Source organism: Lissotriton helveticus, chromosome 11 (genome assembly GCF_964261635.1).
Source record: "Lissotriton helveticus chromosome 11, aLisHel1.1, whole genome shotgun sequence".
Taxonomy (NCBI): domain Eukaryota; kingdom Metazoa; phylum Chordata; class Amphibia; order Caudata; family Salamandridae; genus Lissotriton; species Lissotriton helveticus.
The window spans coordinates 69,751,131-69,772,545 of NC_136072.1; the positions used below are offsets into that span (position 1 = coordinate 69,751,131).

The window sequence follows — 21,415 nt, forward strand, 5'->3', positions numbered from 1 at the left end:
GTTCCAACAGTAAACTATAACAGCTGCTAAAAGTCCTTCCTCTTAAACTTACTGTAGAAGCCAAAGGCGCGGAGATACTCCTTCGGGAGTCGAAGCCAGCGCGATACAAACCTGCAAATAAATAAATAAATAAATAAAACTACCAATACTTGTGCTTCCACCACTTCAAAACAATGACTTTCCGTCGCTCCCCCCGGACCATTCAACTCCAGTCGGGGGACGATTAACCCAGTTCCTACCTGTCTGGAACAATATCACCACAGACAGGTGGGTGAGACAAATGATCCAATCTGGTTATTGCCTGGAGCTCACTGCCACTCCCCCCAATATATCACCCAGACAGCGTCCAATGTCAACAGAACATTTAGCACTTCCAAAATAAGAGGTGCTTTTCCCTACTGCACAAACATGCAATTGAGCCAGTTGACCTTCATCATCAAAACACAAGAGTTTACTCCCTGTACTTTCTAATTCCAAAGAAGGATGGAACACTGAGGCCCATATTAGACCACAGACCATTAAACCTATACATACAATCAGACCATTTCCACATGGTTACTCTTCAACAAATCCTTCCCCTGCTTAAACAAGGTGATTTCCTTGCCACTTTAGATCTCAAGGACGCTTCCACTTCCACATTCCCATTCACCCTGCTCACAGGAAATATCTTCGGTTTGTAGTGGACGGTCAGCACTATCAATTCAAAGTTCTCCCATTCGGGGTGACCACACCACCCAGAGTATTCACAAAATGTCTAGCAGTAGTAGCAGCCCATTTAAGAAGACAACACATTCATGTCTTCCCATACCTGGACAACTGGCTCATAAAAGCAAGTCACATACTCAGTATGTACGTCATACACACACCACAATCCAACTACTCCACGACTTAGGGTTTACAAGAAATCACCCAAAGTCTCACCTCCAACCATCCCAGAACCAACAATATCTAGGTGCCACAATAGACACCTCGAAAGGTTTTGCATATCCAAATCCAGCCATGATAGCAAGCATGCAAGTACTCACAACAAAATTCCAACCGCAACACTCATTACCAGCTCAAGTGTTTATGCAACTAATAGGGATGATGTCCTCTTGCATATTCATAGTATCTCACGCAAGACTCCAGATGCGTCCCCTACAGGAATGTTTAGCACATCAGTGGAACCAAGTTCAAGGTCAGCTTACAGATCTGGTGTAGGGCAGGTGGACACCACAGCAAAAGTGACTCCACATCAATCACTTGGAGTTACTAGCAATAATTCTGGCATTAAAAGCATTCCAGAAACACCTAGCAAACAAGCTGTTTTAGTCCGGACGGACAATATAACAGCGATGTATTATCTACAAAAACAAGGTGGGGACACACTCTCTACAGTTCTCTCAAATAGCTCAGAGCATATGGAGATGGCCAATTCCTCAAAACATATTCCTCTTAGCCCAACATCTTCCAGGAATACAGAATCAGATGGCAGATCTGTTAAGTCGTCAGACACAACAAATCCACAGGCGGGAACTTCATCCACAAGTCCTTCAACCGTTTTTCAAAATTTTGGAGCATCCAGAGATAGATCTCTTTGCCACACATTCAAACACAAAATGCCCAAGCTTTGCTGCCAGATATCCACACCCATTGTCCAAAGGCAATACAATATGGATGAATTGGTCAGGCAGATTTGCCTACGCTTCCATTAGTGGTACACAAGCTGCAACAACAGTCACTAACACTGTTCCTAGTTGATCCAACATGGGCCAGACAACCATGGTACACAACCTTGCTGGAACTATCAGTAGTTCCTGTAAGAAAGTGGCTCTGTATATACTGGACCAAAGTAAGGTACAGTGTGCACAGTCCATAGTCCCCAGAGGTTTGGCAGAGGCTAAAGTTAGATATAACCTCACTCTCTAAAGTGGTAGCTTGGTCGAGCAGTAAGGCAGTATCAGAGGACAGTGTAAAGCATTTGTTGTACACACTCAGTCAGCAAATGGTCTCACACAATCAAGAACTGAACTCTAGGCCAATTGTTTTGTATATAAAAATATTGTTGTTTCATTTTAGAACCAACAAGGTATCAAAATATAATTTCTCAGAATGAGTTACACTAGTTAAATACTTTTCAAATAGGCAATAGCCTTTTGAGTACAATAGATGCAGATGTTGCAATAGGCAACACAATTTCAAACACAATATAACATTGAGGTCAATGGGAATTTCTAGTTAAATGCAATTACTTTGTAGATTACTTTTCTAACAACAGGACTGGATCCCAGATTCAGTCCTGGGACATCTCCTGTAAACAAATGAGTAAAATCGTTTTGGTTACAGTAGTGATTTTTAAGGAATATTATTGTATTTTAAAAGTTGACACTTTGAAACTTTTTCACATAGAATCACCAATGTTATCTTATGGGAGGAAATTCACTTAGCAGGTAAGTAATGTTATTGTTACTTTTTCTTACTCAGTGTTGGATCCTGGATCCAGCACTGATGCATCTCCTGTAAACAATTGCAAGAATTCGATTATGTCATACAGGCGATTTTTAAGAAATATTTGTAAGTTTGGAAATTGGACACTTAGAAGATTTTCTGGTGAAAACCAGACAATGGTTTCCTATGGAGGAAAATTGTGTTAACAGTATATCACGGTTATAATTACTTTTCTGGTTCTGTGCTGGGCTAAAAGATGCAGCACTGAGTTCTCACCTGATAACAGGTGAGTAAATCGGAATTTGTTCAGCTGATTTTAGATGAATATTTTATGTTTAAATGTGTTTATTGAAGTTTTCAAAGAAACAAAACATAACAAAGAGGTAGCATGAGACTGGTCATTGTAAGAATCTGGGTAAGGTGCTGGTGTAATCACAGCTCATGAGGGCCCATTGGAAGTAGGGTGCTTTCAAAACATTGCACTTTTGTGCCCCCCAATATGCGGATTTCATCCCAAAAATACATACTCTGTAGAAAACCAAAAACAGTGACTCCCACCCCCCACCCCGTCCGGTAGTTGCTGCTCCCCTGTTGGAAAACGAGGCAGCATCTGTGAGGCCTGCACAAATAACATGACACATTTGTCCTTCACTGGGAACCAAACACCCTAGGGCAGCGCCTGACTCTCAGAGGGTAGCGTTGCAGAGCAGTCTGAGGCTTACTCAAGGGAGGTGGTGTGGGCTAGTAATCGCCATTTGCAGGTGCGCAAAAATAATACTCAATAATTGATTGTCCAGTCTGTACTTTGCTTTATAAAAGTAAGAGTACATTTATTCAACACACACACCACTCAATACTATGCACCAATTTACAAATATACATAAGCTGATGGAATTCCTTTGTGACATTGCATAACATCTCCACCCCTCCCGCGAGGGGGAGGTGGGGTCTAGTACCACCACTCCCATGTATGCACATCATCTTGCCCCCAATACAGTGAATTGGTCTTAGCCTGGAGCGAGGGCCCTGCGCACTGGCACCATCCCAGTGGCGACCCCCCTCCCATTACCTCAACAAGCATTAAACAGGCTACACCTGCCTTGGTGACACATGACCCTGACTGAGCATCTCCTACCGACCATACAGTATTCACCTCTTCATCTTAAGGGCTAACAGTCTGGGGTCTTCACCTAAGCTCAGCAGCAAGAATACATGTTTAAGCACACTTTAGAATGACAGTACTCAGCACATTTGGATATCATTAGAATGCATTGCAATTACAGCCTGTAAAGGCATCACAGATAAAATCACAGGTTTAAATATCTACAGCCAGACACCCTAGCAGGAATGTCTAGCCACTTAAATCCATTTATCGTATGGCATCACCTTGCACCAGCATTTCACATTAACCAGGTGAAATTCAGTCCCTCTACAAGGAATAACCATGAATAATCACAGTTCAGTGCAGTTACACCTCTTCACCTCCAGGGGATGCCCTTCTAGACATCCCCTCCTCAGCCCTTCACTCCTTGATGCAGTTATCCACAAAACCCTCAGCTGAAGAACAAAAGTTCCAGCCCAGAAGGTATTAACTGTCAGACGAGCCCTGGAGGGGTTGCTTCCTTGAAATCCCCAAGACACTTGGGGTGGGACTTTTGCTCGTGCTGGGGGGAGAATGCGCTTCTCCTGCAGCTCCCCCAGCACCCTTGCACCTGTATAGTGGTGACCCCGCTCTTCTGGGGCCACCACGAGCCAAGAAAACGCCGTATTGCCCTTGCAGGCCGGTCCGGGCCTGCAAGGCATTATGGGCCGGGCTGCATAATAGATGAGCGGCTCTCCCGCTGCTCCGGGGAGAGCCGCGCTGGCGCTTCGCCGCTTCCTGGGCCCTCGGTGGGGGGTCCGGTCTCACCCGGACCCCCAGGTAAGTCCTACGGCTCGGGGAGCCCACCCCCGGCCGATCTGCCGATGTTCTGGGGCCCGGTCCCACCCGGGCCCCAGACTCCTCCTTTCAGTCTTCTTGGGGGGCCCCGGTCCCACCCAGGACCACCGCGGCCTTCCATGCTGGAGGGCAGTCCAAGGAGCCCACCCCTGGCTGCCCCCGCCGGCTCCCCGCTCGGTCCGCACCCTTGTGTGCGACCGCGGGAGCCGGCCCTTCAGGTCTCGTTTGCCCGCTCCGGCAGCAGACACGGAGACCAGCGCGGCTCCCGCTGGCCTCGGGGGAGGGCAGCGGCACTCCCCCCTCCTTCCTCCTGACATCGGGGCCCGGGGATGGGGTCCCGGGCCCCGGACTCGTTCGGGGGGGGGGGGGGGGCGCGACGGCGCTCCCCCTCATCCTGGCACCTCGGGGCCCCGGAGATGGGGTCCCGGGCCCCGCCTTCCGCCTTCATCGTGGGGGGGCGCGACGGAGCTCCCCGGCTTCGCTTCGGGGCCCGGAAATGGGGTCCCGGGCCCCTTGGACCCATGTTTGCGGGGGGGGGGGCACAACGACGCCCCCCCAGCCTTCGGTTCAGCGGGGGCCAGGGTGAGCTCCTGGCACCCCGTGGGGGCATATTCACGGGTTGCGGGACGGCGCACCCCGGCTTTACTTCTTTTGGGGGTCAGCCCCCGGGACCTGACCCACCCCGGGGGCATCTCGGAGACCGGCGGCGGAGCCCCACGCGCTTCGTCGTCGGTCTTCTTAGGGGTCAAAGGTCGCCTACCTTCCGGGGGCCGTATCTCAGCCCCTGGGGGTCCGATCTGCCCTATTTCCGCGTCTTCTCGCTCCTGGTGGCGTCCCCCAGCCACTGGGAGCACTCTCCTTCGTCCTCTGGGTCTCCAAGAGGGTGCATTCTGCAGGGAGCAGTTTTCACGTGCTCCCTGCGCCTCTCTTCTCCCTGCGCAGAGGCCTCCTCTTCTGCGCCACGATCCTGGGCTCTTCCTCTGGCGCTGTTAGGGGCCTGGGGGCAGTCAGGGGTTTCCTCCTTCCAACTGCCCATTGCCCCAGGCTCCAGCACCTTTCGCCTCCGCAGACCACACCCCAGAGAGATCTTCTCTTCTTGTGCAAGTACTTTTTAAAAGTTGAGTAGGGGGCTGGCAGGAAGTCTCTGTGTGTCCTATCACACAGCGACACATCACTTCCCTACCCCCTCCCTCCTTCTTGTCCAGCCTCTGGGTTGTTCAAAATGGAGTCGTCCAGTGTCTCTGGCCACATGGCCTCTGAAACCCCACTCCTTCCCCCCTTCACTGCCTTCTCTCCTGGGTGCAAACTGGTGCCTGGCACCCAGCGACAGCAGTTGATGGATTGGCTTTAGCTCTACCTATCTTTGCTCCTTGGAGGGAAGATCTTGCTCTGGGAAGAAAGGTCATTAATCTAACCTGCCATGGCCAGACCCCAGCCAGGGACTCCGAGAAATATGAAATTTCTGGACAACCCAAAAGCAGTACAAATATGACTTTGGACTTTTCAGAATACTCATTTTCACATCTGCTACACTGGACATTTGTGCGTGTCTGGAATCTTTAGGCTTTGTGGAAGTCATTTTAGCCATGGGTCCCACATCCCCATAGGGAAATAATGAAGCAAAAACACAGTAAAACACACTGACTTTCCCTGGCATGTTCCATCCCAGGGTATAAAGCCTATTCCATGTCACCGCCCAATTCTGCCTAAGCTGGCCACGTCATTCACTCTGTAGCTGCTCCTGGACTGCGCACAATAGGAATCTCCCCTGCGCAGCCCCTACACGTGTGCACACGCATGTACACCTGTGTCTGCATGTAACCAGCACGGTGTCCTATACTCCAGCTGCTGCGCAGCAGCCTGGTCAAGCCAGGGGGACACCAGTAAAATCTCCATGCCGTCTGCTTCATTATGAGTTCACTGTGGGTGAGTCTCAGATTATGAGGCTCCCCCACAGTAAAAGCTCAACAATTAGGTGCTCAAAAAGCGAAAAATCCGGGCGGCCCATAGTGTCAGAATCACCTTCTACCATCCCCTAATAGTTCTCTTTGTGCCAGGTGCCGCTATATTATAGTTAGGGTGTTGGAGAGGGCTGTGGAGGGCTCCACATGTCCGAGAGTCGTAACACCCGTAAGTACTTTGGCTGAGTGATCTCATTGAATTATGACAAAAGAAGTTTCAGAAAGGGGGCCCAAACTGTCTGAAAGGAGGCAGTGGAGTTAGTCAGTGTGGCAGAGATGCGCTCCATTCCGAGAATGAACCATAACCTGTGTAGCCACCCCGTGTAGTTGGGTAATGTGGAGGAACCCCAGTGCATCAATACATTTTGCAGCGCTGCCCCCAGTGCCATCTCCATTTGCTGACCCTTGATACTCTTAAGTGGGTATGTTATGGGGTTCAGAAGCCCCAGAACAACATCTACCGGGAGCCTCGGGATCTGTGTATCGAAGAGCTCGTCCACAATGTCCAGGATCGTGGCCCAGTATGGGGAGAGAAGTGGTTAGTTCCTTAAGATGTGTAAGAGCATTCCTTCGCCGCCACAGCCCCTCCAGCAGGCGGAGCTCCTCTGGGGGTTGCCCCTGTGGAGGCGCACCAGGGTAAGGTACCAATAGGTAGCAATTTTCACGCCAGATTCTATGTTAGCTACATTTCTAGCCATATGTTTTGACCTGTAGTAGATTCCGTCCCAGTTCTTTGGTGCGAGTTCCCCTCCCAGCTCCTGTTCCCACCTCCTTCTGCTTGGCGTGTCCTGCGGGTGTGTGTTATGTCGGAGCATGTCATACATGTCGAAAACAAGACCCTTGTCGGTGGTCTTGGTGATCAGCCATTTCTCATACTTGGTCAATCGGCGTCCCCACTTCTCCCTCATGTCTGGTTGGAGTTCCCCGTGTCGTAGCTGTAGATAGCGGAACCATTCCGTTTCCGTAATTCCGTAGTCCTGCTTCAGCTGAGTAAAGGAAAGGACCCCTGAAAGGTCGAAAAGTGTCTCGCCACGCCGTATACGTTTTGTCCGACCAGCCGGGCGTAAAATCACTGTTCCCGGACAGAGGAGTCAGAGGGGAAGGGAACGTGGTGAGCTTTCCAGAGTCCGCCACGTTGGCCCATACAGACATCAATGATTTAGTGATGGGAGATCTCATTAGGCCCGGAGGCCGCTAGGACTACCGTAAAAAGGGAACCTTCCAAAGAGGTACTCCTGCCAGAGAGCGGTCCTGGAAGAGCCACTTCTTTTCGTATTCTGGCCTAGCCCATTCCACCAGATAGCGCAGCTGGGCTTCCTTATAATAACCTAGGAGATCCGGTATCCCCAGCCCCCCCTGCTCGGGCCGCCTATACCCCAGTGTTTGCTCGTGCGGGGTCTCGCCCCAGCCCAGACAAACTGGTTGATGTCGCCTTGCACCGAAGTGATCGCCCCCTGGGGAGGCAGAGCTGGGAGAGTCTGAAATAGAAAGAGTGCTCAGAGCAGTAAGGACATTTTGACCCCCGCTATTCTTCCCAATAGGGAGAGCTGATGTTTGCTCCAGGCACCCAGGTCCCGCTTCACCTGCTGAGCCAGTCAGGAATAGTTCAGACGGACCGTTTGGCTCACTGACGACGCTAAATCCAACCCTAGATAGGGTTTAGAGTCTAGTACGCGGATGCTGTGCATGCTGCCATCCTGTAGTTGGAGCGAGGATGACGCCGGGTTCAGATCTAAAATAAGTTGTTTCCCAACATTGACTCGGAAGCCAGACACACCTCCAAAAGCCTCCAGCTCTTCCATGAATGCCGGGATAGAAACTCTCGGCTCCACCAACGCCGCTATAATGTCGTCCGCGTAGAGAATAATGGGGTGAGTCTCTCCCCCAAACGGTATATCCCTGATAGCACGGTTGGCCTGGACCTTCTGCGCTAGTGGTTCGATGCACAAGGCCCAATGTTATCCAATGAGAGGCAGGGGGCCTGTGGTTGGTGGCTGCTGCAAAGCAGGCCACGAGGCTCTGAAGCTGGGCACCTGGTCCCTTGCTCAGGGCAAATGGGTAAGTAGATTAGGACAAAGGTTACACTGCCAGGGGCACTCGGGCGGCTGGGTGCAGGGTGCTTTGACCCGTCGGGCGCTCAATGTTATTCAATGGGAGACTTGAAAATGGAACAAAGGCTGCAGGCTCGGGATGGAGATTCTTCAGGTGCGGCCACCACCTCGAGAGGTAAGTTGGGATCTTGGAGTATAGGTGTAGACACCCAGGAGTTGGGCACAGGGGTCCGTGGGGCGCCGGGTGCAGGGGTGTTTTTTGGTGTTGGGAAATCTTACCCTCAGCTGGTCACGGTTGGAGGTGTCCCTGGTTGTGAGGCTACAGGCGTCATCAGGATCGTTGAGGAGGGTCTTTGGGCACTGGATTCTGGGTCACATTCGCCGGGGGGACGTCCTCGTGGTCTTTGTCCACTCAGGCCAGGCTCGGCGGTTGCCGAGTGTGCTGGATTCGCAGTTCCTGGCTGGCACCTGGGGTGTTGCTGTTTGAGCAGAACCATTGCTCATGGGAGTCCCAATCTTTTAGATGATCAAGGCAGGCAGGTCCTCCGGGGCTTTCGAGGTTTAGAAGGAGCAGGTTCAAGGATTAACAGGCCTGAGGGTTCTGGGGCCAAGTCAGTTGGTGTGGTCCTCTTGTTAGCAGCTGTACGGCAAGTCTTCTTGTTGTTCTTCTTGTTTCAATCAGGATCTGAGGAAGGAGGGTTCAGGGTGCCCCTAAATACTAAATTTAGGGGCGTTACAGGTAGGGCAAGGGCAGGGACCAATGGGTCCCTGTACTGGGGTGACTACACCCCCTATCCTGCTCCCCTCCTGTGGGCAGGGCTCCCCATCCTCAAGATGGCAGGAGCCCAGAGTTGTGTTTCACCTCGCCTCTTCCACCTGAGGGGTGGAGTTGGCATAGGCTGGCACACCCCCCTCACTTAGGCTTTCCCGCAAGAGTGGGGGTCAGAACCGGTGGGGGCTAGTTGCTGAGTACAGCAAGTGGTGGCGGTATCTGCCCATCCTGGGGGAGGAGGCTTGGCACCTCGTCCCAGGATGTGCATTGTTTCAGGTCCCCGAGAGCGGCAAGCTCTCGACCCAGGGGTCCAGACACATATCTGGTGGTGGCAGCCTCGTTAGCCATGCAGTCAGGACACTGGGAGTTGGTTCGGTTTCTGGGTGCATCTCTTAGATGCCCTCTGTAGTGCATTTGACATTAAATCCCACACTGGCATCAGTGTGGGTTTAATGTGCTGAGAAGTTTGATATCAAACTCGTCAGTCTTCAGTGTAGCCATTATGGTGCTGTGGAGTTTGTAATGACAAACTCCCAGCACCATATACTCTTAATGGCATCGCTGCACTTGCAGTGCCCAGGAATGGCCCTGGGTACAGTAGGGGCACAGGGCTCATGCACCTGTACCCACACCACTGCCATAGTGCACCCAGCTAGAGGGTGACTGAGGTATGCCAGGGCAGTGTGTTTGTGGGCATGGCACAAAGGGATGTGTGCCATGTTGACTCTTGTTTTAGTTCTGCACCAAGACACTCAGCTTGCAAAGGCAGTGTATGTGTCAGGGTACAGGGCCCCTAAGGGTGGCACAATAAGTGCTGTAGCCCTTGGGGGTCTTCTCTGGTCACAGTGCCCTGGGTACCTAGGGTACCATTCACCAGGGGATGACCTGTGGCCGGAGATGCCAATTTGGTTTTGGGTTTTGGCTTTAGTACAGTTTTAGGGATGGAACACAGGCCGTGGGCACCTGATTGGCAGGAGCCCATGGCACATCAAGTCAAAGTGCATCAGAAACCTAGCAAAAAAGGGGGGGGGGTACTGCAATAGAAACCCACTTCACGGTTCCCCACCAAAAACTACATCTCTCCCCACAACTGTTAACCCAGAACCGTGGAGAGATCACACACCCAGATCCAGCACAGCTCATCCTAGTGATCTGGCTCCTGAGATCCTACTCTTTGGTTACCTAAATCTTCCACCCGATTGTATGAATGTAATCAAAGAAGCTAGACGCCCCATCACTATAGCCTGCTATGTAGCCAAGTGGAAAAGATTTGTGATATACTGTACCAATAACACAATCAATCCTCTAAATGCGTCTATTCAAAACATCATGCGTTACCTACAACACCTTCAGAAGTGTAATCTAGCTTAAACATCAATCAGGTTACATCTCGCTGCCATAGCATAGCAGCATACCTAAAAAATAGACAACATCTCTCATTATTTAGATTACCTGCCATTAAAGCATTTATGGAAGGCCTCAAAAGAATAATTCCTCTCCAGTATGGAATCTAAACATCGTCCTCATTAGGTCCTCCAAATGCGAGCTACAATTTCTTACATGGAAAGTTGCTTTCCTTATAGCTATCACAGCTCTCAGAAGAGTCAGTGAGCTACAGGTACTGACTATTCAAGAACCATTTTGACAACTCCATCATAACAAAGTGGTTTTCAGAACAAACCCTAAAGTCCTTCCAAAGGTTATTACTCCCTTCCATCTCAACCAGTCTGTTGAGTTGCCAGTCTTTTTCTTGCAACCACAAACGGTAGCAGAAAGAGCTCTTCATACTTTAGACGTAAATAGAGCCCTTCTTTACTACATTGAAAGAACAAAAGAACAAAACCTTTCGTAAGCAAATCAGCTTTTTACTTCCTTTTCACCACTACATAAAGGCAATCCCTTATCAAAGTCTGGAATTGCAACGTGGATTTTCAAATGTATACACATTTGCTATCACAAAGCAAAACGTACACACTATTCTCCCTAAAGCTCCTTCCACTCACAAAATCGGGGCTTCCACTGCATTTTTAGGAAACATTCCCTTAGATGATATCTGCAAAGCAGCTACATGGTCTACACCGCACACATTCATAAGTCACTATTGTGTAGATGTGTAGGGAAAACAACAAGCTAGTGTGGGCCAGGCTGTACTCAAAACACTATTTCAAACTACTGCAACAGATACTGGCGGTCGCCTCTAAAGGGACGGTACTGCTATGCAATCTATGCATAGTGTGTGATCTGCAGCTCATATGCCTTGAACGGAAAATGCCACTTACCAGTATGCATCTGCTCTTGGCATGTAGAGCTGCAGATTCACACACGTCCACCCACCTTTATCTGTTCCAGTATTATCTTATTTAGATAAAACATACATAGACATCTTTCTGTTCTCACGAAACTCCATCATTTCCCTTCTTGGCGAAAAAACGATCTGAAGATGGAGTTGATGCCCATGCGCACTATTGTTCAAAGGAGGAGTCACTCCTATCTCGTGACTTCAAAAGACTTTTCCTAGACAACAACAAACTGCAAACATCCGGGCCCAACACCAGATGGTGATCTATGCATTGTGTGTGAATCTACCGCTCTACATACCAAGAACAGATGCATACTGGTAAGTAGCATTTTCCTTTCCTCACATAGACCTGTTTGCCACAGCTCAAATCGCAAAATGCACAAGCCTTGCCTCCAGGTTCCCATACCCGCTCTCCAAAGGCAATGCCCTGTGGATTAACTGATCAGGGATATTTGCCTGCGCTTTTCTGCCTCTCCCACTCGTTCCGTTAGTAGTTCGGCAGCTCAGACAATCATCTCTCAAACTCATTCTCATAGCTCCCACATAGGCATGTCACTTTTATTCACCACCCTGCTAGAGCTATCAGTAGTCCACACCAAAAGCTGCATCTCAACTCCAGTCTCCTCACTCCGTGGAGAAATCAGGCATTCAAATCCCAACCTATCAACGTGGCTCCTGAAGTCATAGTTTGGTTATTTACAATTATCACCAGACTGTATGAATGTCCTAAAGGAGGCTAGGAAACCTACACCTAGGTCATGTTATGCAGCAAAGTGGAAACTTTTGTTATATACTGTAACAATATCAATCCCCTTGATGCTTCAATGCAAAACATAATCTGTTATTTTATACTTGCAGCAATCTGGATTAGCCTATACATCCATTTGATTCCATTTAGCAGCAGTAGTTGCATATTAACAAAGTAGACAACACTTATCTCTATTCAGAATACCAGTGATTAAAGCCTTTATGGAAGGACTAAAAAGTGTAATACCACCAAGAGCTCCACCTGCACCTGTATTGATTGTGAACGTAGTCCTGACATGGCTGTTGGGTCCACCTTTTGAACCAATGCACAAATGACAACTACAATTTCTCTCATGTAAGGTTGTTTTTTTTGTATTGCAATCAGTTCCTTAAGGAGTGTTGGTGAACTCCAGGCACTAACTATACAAGAGCCTTTCGTTCCACTTCATAAGGACAAAGTGGTTCTTCAAACCATTCCCAAATTTCTTCCTAAACTGGTTTCTGCTTTTCACATCAATCAGTCAGTTGAGTTACCGGTGTTCTTTCCTCAACCTGATTCTGTAGCATAACGAGCTCTACACACACTAGAAGTTGAAAAAAACTCTACAATACTATTTGGAAATAACAAAAGATTTTCATAAGACAAAACAGCTCTTTGTTGCTTTTTCTCCACCACACAAAGGTAATCCCATATCTAAATCAGGCATTGCAAGATGGATCTTGTAATGTATCCAAACATGTTATCTAAAAGCGAAAGAACATTGAAATCCCCCTGAGCGTATTCCACCCGCAAAATAGGGGCTACTATGGTATTCTTTGGGAATATTATTACCCCTAGCCTACATCTGTAAGGCAGCAACATGGTCTACACAGCACACATTCACCAAACACTATTGTGTAGATGTGTTAGTGAGGCAACCAGCTAATGTAGGCCAGGCAGTACTTAAAACACTTTTCAAACAACTGCTACAGTTTAGCTACCGCTTTGGGAGCTTACTGCTGTATAGTGTATGCAAAGCATGTGATCTACAGCTCACATGCCTCAAACCGATAGTTATTTACCCAGTAAGCATCTGTTCTTGGCATGTAGAGCTGTAGATTCACATGTGCCCATCCACCTCCATGGGTACCTATACCTGTTAGTTTTCTTACGTTATATACATACGCATGGACATCTCTATTCTACCTTTACTAACTCCATTCTCACACTGTGTGGGAAAACAATCTAACAATAGAGTCGATGCCCATGCACACTATCATCGAAAGGAGGAGTCACCTACCTCGTGACTGGAAAGACTTCTTCGAAGAAACACAACTTGCAAACATCCGGACCCAACACTAGATGGCAGGAGTATGCAAAGCATGTGTATCTCGGCTCTACATGCTAAGAACAGATGCTTACTGGGTAAGTAACATTATCCCTTTTGAGCATTTGAGCCACAACCACAAGATCGAGGATAATCTAGAGGAGTGAGCTGCAAATCTATTGCTAAAATTAGGTGTTTTTTTTACATTGCACTTCAATCTGCAGTCAAAGAACTAGGAAATCTAAATTTTATCTTTTATTTGAATACTTGTACCATTGAAAATAATAATTTCTCTTTATGCAGCCTGGGGCCATCAACTACAATAGTCAGCTGCTTGCACCAGGTGGTCGGTTGATGAGCTGGGGTAAAGGAAGTAGTGGAGGCAGCGGAGCGAAGCCTTCAGTACCAGGTAAGCTTCCAGAACCATCTCATGTAGCTTGTTTAAAGCATTGGATAATGGCCTGGAGGTAATCCGCATGCATATATTTTTTTAAAAGGAGTCTCATTCCCTGGTTTGAGAGGTTGAAAAGCTCATTGCTGCACTTTTTGTGTCCCATTCTAAAGTCACGCTGTTCGAGGCATATAAGCTGCAGATTGTATACTTTTGCATAGATTGCCATCTGGTGTTGGGCTCGGATGTTTGCACTTGTTTTTGTCCTGGAAGAAGTCTTTGTAGTCACGAGGTAGGTGACTCCTCCCTAGGATGATAGTGCGCATGGGCATCGACTCCATCCTTAGATTGTTTTTTTCCCCCCAATGGGTTCGGATGTACATTGCTGCGCTCCGGGTCGATATCTTTCGAATTCCCCCTTTGACGCGCAATTCTCTCTATTCGATGGTATTGTCTCGATCGCGTTTACCTTTTTGATGCACATCTTCAAAACAAACTTCTCGATCTCCATCTTCAACACGGGCCGTTGGGCCTCGTCGCCCCGAACACTCCTGCAGTCAATGGATAGGACTCCTTTCAAAAAATGCCCTGGGTGTGGTGCTAAGTTCCCCCACACAGACTTGCATGATGTGTGCAATCTCTGCCTCTCCCCAGAGCACGAAGAAAAGAACTGCAACGGAGCAGATCCCGAAATCCAGCCGGAACAATCGGTTGATGAACAAGACATCTATGTCTCCGAAGCTGATGACTCAGATGCTGAAGAAGAGACGGTCACCTCACATGTCCGTGAGTCCACGGTCTGTGAGTACCCAAAACCCCTCTCCCCAAAAACAAATCGAAGGCCCCGGTAACACCCTCACCCTCCGGCTCGGGTCGACCCCGACCGCATACTTCAGATGCCCTGCCCTTGGGCCCGGCTCTGAAACCGAAACGTAAGCCTTCCGTCTCTGGCTCGAGTCAACCCCATTCCGATGATCGGAAATCCTCCCTGGCACCGAGCCCACGAAGTAAAGACTCTTCGTCGACGTCGAAGCTCTCTGTGTCGAAGCATAAAGACAAAGAATCGGAACCAAAGAAATCTTAAGGAGCCGAAAAAGGCTTTAGATTCCAAAAAGCTGCTGGTGCCCAAAAAAGCCTCGGAGCAGAAAAAACACTCACAGACTCCGTCCAAAGAAGGCTCAGTTCTGAAATCTTCGGCACCGAACAAGGACATTAAGCCCACTCAGCCTGATTATTTTGGTCCCAAAACAAAAGACTTTATTTATTGATCTAAACACGGGCAAACTAGTCGCCAAGCCTCCAAAAAAAAGGAAACTGGACACTTCAGAGGACCCTTCAATACCTCTCAAGAATGAGGACATGGGCACTAACACTTCCCCACCTCCTTCTCCTCCAGTTAATCCACACTTATTGACTTCTCCTCCACACTCCCCACAACCCATAGTTTCACCTCACACATCAGATACTGACAATTATGTAGGTGGGGGATACAGATCCACAAGGGGATAATGATGATTCACATACCACCCCACATAACATAGACCCTTGGGAACACTACAATACAGACCGCGACCCACATAATGACCCGGATGTCTATCCATCTAAGCAGTCACCACCAGATGACAACACAGGGTTTGCGCACCTAATCACCAGAGCTGCCCAATACCATGGAGTCCCCTTACACTCCGACCCCCCAGATGAAGATTTTTTGCTAGAAACCTTCGCACCCTTGCGAAAACAAGCAATGTTAAAAGGTTTGATAAAACATGCCCCAGAAAATGTTAAGGACTCAGTAAGAGCCAGGGTTCTCAACCCCAGGGTAGATTAAAAAAAAATACAAGGCAGCTCCTTATGACCCAATTTATATTAAAGGCCAGATTCCCTTGTGGTAACTAATGCACACACACAGGGTACAGGCGACACCCCAACCCCTGCTAAAGAATCCAAATTAATCAACGCATCAGGGAAACGTATCGTGTCTGCAAACCATTGGCGTACTGCCAATACCCAAGCCTTTTTGGCCAGATATGACAGAGCCCACTCTCATGGAAGCTCATGGAACTCCTTCCTAACCAGTACAAGCAAGAGGCCCACCATTGTGAGAAGTTGGCCTGATATATAATGTTCACTATTCTAGTGAGCACTTTGTATCAGTCCAAACAACCCTTATTGATGATTGGTTGTAAGTCAACCTTATAGACCAGCTATCCTAGTAGCATGGATACGAGCAGTCTAAGGCTAATACTCTAGAGGGCGTGTTAAGCCAGCTGTTTTACCATCACATTACCCCTTGAACACCAAGTGAAAGGACACCACACAAGTTGTTATGAAAATAAACAGATATTTATTTATAACAAGTCTACCCTGAACTCTTTATGAGTCAGGGAGCTAAGCACATAACAAAACTCTTAAGAAAATACTTTGTCGCACAATTTACACAAATGCCCTAGGGGCACGAAAAACCATATACACAGTACGTGGAATGCGAACTTGCTAGCAGGTAAGTAATACTTTTCTAGACTCAGGAATCGCAAGGCCTACAATTTTAAACACTGGGATTAGATGCAGGAGGCCTGTAGACGTCGTGTGCAGAGTGGGAACTCTCACGCGTAAGGCGGGAAAAAGTCTATGGAGGCTAGCAGTTGCAAAGTTACTGTTCTCGGGCGAACCCGACTAGGTGGGTCGAAAACGGGGGTGGATCCGAACACTTAGGGTGTTGGACTATGCTGAAGCACCGGAGTACTTGGTTTACCTAGCCCAGGGGCTGCGGCTGCATAGGGTTGAAGTTGCGTCGGAAACCCACGTTGAAGAACCAGGAGCCTGAAGAAAGAGTTGCTGGCAGGCGGCCAGTGAAGAGAGTTCGTGGAGATCCAAGCCTGGATCAGGAAAGAAGAAGACCTGAAAGCAGAGGGGACCAAGTTCTGAATCACTAGCCAGTGATTAGATGGGCACCAGGGTGGCACCGGACGACGTCACCTCGACCAGGTGAGTGGGCGCTGCTGGGCTCTGCAGTCTCTCGGACCAGGAGGCGTTGTCGGCGACCAGGATGGAGGTGCGAGCTGTCCCACGAAGGTCTCTGCTGTCGACGTCGCTGGACCCAGGATTGGGCAACAAGTCTTGGCAAATGCAAGGCCCACGCGGTGGACCTAAAATGGCGTCTTGAGTGGACCAGGAGGGTCCAGGGTGCTCCTCTGTTGGAGGGGAGCAAGGGCTAGTCTGGAGCAACCAGACCAGCAGTAGTTGTTGTCGTGGAGCGTCGTGAAGGGGTCACTAGCCAACGGGCAAGTGACCTGGACAACGCGGTGAGCAGCAAAGAGCAGGAGGGCCCCACGCAGATCTCGTGGATGCAGGGGGGCTGAACTTCGGTGCTGGAGCTGCTCAGGGTCGGGGCTTCTCTTACCCCAAAGCACTCAGTCGAGGGTCACTCGGGAGTCGTGCTGGACAAGCGTCGTGCAGTTCTGAAGATGGCCGGTCCCTCGAGGTCTCGTTGCACCCACGGATCACAGCTGGGCTGATGATGTAGGTTGAGGTCAGAGGTGCCAGGGAAGCCGGTTCTCGTCGTGCTGGAGCAGTCTTGATCCGAAGGAGAGACTGGCAACAGACCGCGATACTTGGTTGGTGCCTGCTGCTGCAGGGTGACTACTCCTTAGTCACAAGGGAGAAATCTTGAGAAGAGTCTTGAGTTCCTTCTTGCAGAAAGTAGTTTCAGGATTCAAAGATGATCTGATTTGGAAGGGGGCCAGTTCCTACCTTTATCCTGCAAAAAGGGTCTGGCACGCGACTAAGTCCTGCCCTATGGGTGGGACTAGGAGGGGGTGGTTACACCCCTTTCCTTTGGCGGGCTTTCCCCAGATCAGGGGCTGGAGTGCCCCTGGAACTGGTTCCAACCGGCCTATACACAGTGAGCACCGGGGTGCCACTTGCAGTCACCTTCCTCTAAAGCCCTGCCTACCTAGGATACACAAAATCCTGTCTGGGACGGTGCTGGCACCGCCCCTGACAGGAAACCCTTTGTCCTTGCCTCCTGCTCTGGGAGGACTCCCAGCAGCAGGAGGGCAGACTTGTATCTCGGTGGCAGCATCCATTTTGTGGAGCTAAGGCTATGTCTGACTTTAACCGGGGTTACAGGTTACATACATGTCGTGTCCCTCTAGAAGGGTGGAATGCTAACCCCGTCGCCAGAATTGGCGAGGGGTTAGTATTCCAATTCGTATGACACCTTACTCGACATGTTTTGATAAAGCGATACCAGAGTTGGCATATAACCGCGAGGATTATAATGCACTTAAGAGTATATGGTATGCGATATCATGGAAACGGCTAAGGGATGGATCTCGAAAGCCGCAGACAGGCTCAGCTCATGCCAGAGCACTATCTCACACGATTCCAAGCACTCTGCCTTCAGGATTGTCAAGGCCTGCCATAGGAGTGACTGATAGGAGATCTGTGTGTCCATTTTTAGGGTTAGATATAGGAATACTATATCTAAAGCAAAGGGTGTTTACACCACCTTGCCCCAGCTGTCGTGCAGCCAGTTGTGTCAGATTTGGATGGCCAGCCAGGGGTGGCATAATACATGCTGCAGCCCCTGGTAGGCCCTGGGTACACCCATGCCCTGGGTACCTAAGGTACACTGTACAGGGACTGATAAGGTGACTCAGTATCCAATTGGATATGTACCTAAGATACATGGAATCCATTTTACAGAGAGAGCAGTGGACCTGGGGTCCTGAATAGCAGGGCCCCAGGTCAACTAAGTCAGAAAACCAGCAAAACACCAGGCAAAAAGTTGGGGGCAACCATAGTCAGGGATCTACCTTCCTACATAAACCCCCCCCCCCCCAAACGAAAGGAGATAAGGCTATCCTTGCCAGGTAAGCCTATATTGCCCGAGTGGCCATATAAGGAAGTACCAGCACTGGCATGGTTACCCCCTATCTCATGGTCCACTAAGCAATCCCTCACCCTAAGGGTATCTGAGGGTCTCCACCATAGGGAATCTCTACCTGTGGTGTGTTTTGGCAAAGGAAAAGGCTGGTGCTTAAATGGATTACTGAAGTGAGGCTCCACTAATTTTGGGCTCAGCTTCCTCCAATCATTTTCCACCATAGAGGCCTTTCTTTCCAAGACTGAGTTGTTTTGGGCTCTCAGGGTCAACCTCTGGCTACCTACAGCTGGAGGTTGGGTCCCTTTGTTTGGCTTACTGGAGGGACAGGTCAGGTTTGGGGCCCTCGGGTCCCAGGTTTGGCTGTGCCCAACAGTGTCCATCTGTGGGAGGTCCCTAACTAATTTTAAGGGGGATCCCTCAGGAGTTTGTTTTATCTTCACCTGGCTAGGATTACTAGCTTCAGTGCCCTTAATCTGCTGATTGGGAATTTCTTTTGGACAGGGGGGCCTTTGGGGTCCACCACTGGCCTCCCTGACCTCTACAGCCCTGGGCTGACTGAGGCAGGGTAGAGAGGGGCAGGTTACCTGCTCCAGACTGGGTGCCACCTTGGAAGGGTCCACTGACATCAGGGGTTCTGCCAGGCTAGGCCTGACTACCTCTGTGGCAGTTTCTTCACAAGGGGTCAGGTCAGTTCCCTGAGGAGGCTGATCCTTTCCTAAAGTCTGGTGGGAGGGAGATTTCTCTTCCTCCTCAATGCTCTCTGTCTGAGTGGAGTGATCCATAGTTTCAGGCTTCACAACACTATTATCTGTCTGAGTTTGAGCTGTGGCCATCACAACTCCACCAACCTTTTCAGGAAGGGACTCAGTTTGGGTATGGGCTGTGACCATCACAGCCCTGCTAACCTTTTCTGGGAAGGAAGCTGTCTGAGATTGGGCTGTGACTGGCACAGCCCTCCTGACCTGTGCAGGGAGGACATCTTGGACTGGGGCTGTGGCTATCACTGCCCCACTAACCTTACCATGGAAGTTTACCATTTTAGAATGGGTTTCTTGCTCTACTTCAGCCCAGGCTGAGAGCTCTAAATCATTCCCCAGTAGGCAATCTACAGGCAAGTTTGGTGACACTGCCACTCTCTTGTGGCCAGTGACACCTCCCCAGCTGAGATTTACCACTGCCATGGGATGATTTCTCTGTACTCCATCAATATTGGTCACCTGGTATGTGGCACCAGGTAAAAGTTGCCTTGAGGGGACTAGACTCTCAGTCACCATGGTGATGCTAGCCCCTGTCTCTCTATAGGCCTCAACTTTTATACCATTGATTAGGGGCTCCTGTCTGTACTTACCCAAAGTGTTGGGACAAGTTGTGAAGTTGGCAAACCCCATGCCAGTCTCACAGACAAGAGTATCTAAGTTTGGGGACATGGTTAGGCCAGAGTCCCCAGGAACTCCCAAAGTAAATGCACCCAAATTCTTGGGGGCACTCCCACCACCTGGGGGATTACTACTAGTAGTAACAGGAGGTTTGGGAATGTTACTTGGGGGTATGTTCTCCTTATTGTTGTTCTTTGGGCAACTGCTGTCAGTTTTCAAATGACCCACCTGTTTACAGGGATAACAATAAGGTTTCTTCTGGGCATTGGAAGGATTCTGGGACCCACCCCCCTCAGAGGATTTTTGGAGGCCTGATGTGGTTTGATCTGCAGATTTATTCCCACCCTTCTCTTGAGGCTTGGTTGATTCCTTTTTCTGGTCACCACCTTGGTTCTTAGGCCTAATCCTGGTTCTGACCCATTTGTCTGCCCTCTTACCCAATTCTTGTGGAGAGGTCAGATCAGAGTCTACCAGGTGCTGGTGTAATAACTGGTTCTGACAATTATTTAAGACTTGCTCTCTCATAATAAGATTATACAATCCTGTGAAGTCAGTAACCTTGCTACCCAGTAGCCAGCCTTCCAGAGCCTTAGTGGCACAATCAACAAAGTCAGCCCAATCCTGAGACTGAGTTTTCTGGGTATCCCTGAACAGCAACCTGTACTGCTCAGTGGTTAAGCCAAACCCATCAACCAGTGTATTTTTCAGGACTTGGTAATTGTTAGCATCCTCAACTCTAGTAGTGAGGAGCTTATCTCTACCTTTGCCATCAAAGGAGAGCCACAGTATAGCTGCCCACTGACTCTGGGGAATGCACTGCACAGTGCAGGCCCTCTCCAGGGCAGCCATCCATTTCTGGATGTCATCCCCTTGCTTAAAGGGGGGCACTATCTTAGTCAGGTGTTTAGTATCTAAACCCCTTTCCTTATCTCTTGGGAGATTGCTGCCACCAGTGGGAACTGTCCCACTCCTCTGCTGCTCTCTAGCAAAGGCAAGCTTTTCTTTGGCCAGGGCAAGTTCTTCCCTTTCAATCCTCAGATTAGCCTGCTTCATCCTTGCTTCGTGCTCTCTTCTCTGAGGGGAAGTCAATCTCCTCTGGGGAGAAATCCTTCTCCTCTGAGAAGAGGCATTAGAGTGCAGAGATATACTGGAGTCCCTAGAAGGAGATCTACCTCTTCTAACTCCAAGGTTAGGCCTCATTAGGGTCAGTACTGGGGGTTCCCCAGATCCTTGCCCAAGTAGGTCTAAGTTGGCCCT

General features: G+C 49.3%; 1 protein-coding gene across 1 annotated transcript in view; it reads left to right on the plus strand.

Annotated features, from left to right (window-relative positions):
* LOC144791478 (eukaryotic translation initiation factor 4 gamma 1-like) overlaps positions 1 to 21,415 on the plus strand; it is a 324,564-nt gene that overhangs the window by 167,499 nt on the left and 135,650 nt on the right. The window contains exon 9 of the mRNA XM_078666169.1: positions 13,807 to 13,912. Within this exon, the coding sequence (XP_078522295.1) occupies positions 13,807 to 13,912 (106 nt within the window). The remainder of the gene's footprint in view (positions 1 to 13,806; positions 13,913 to 21,415) is intronic.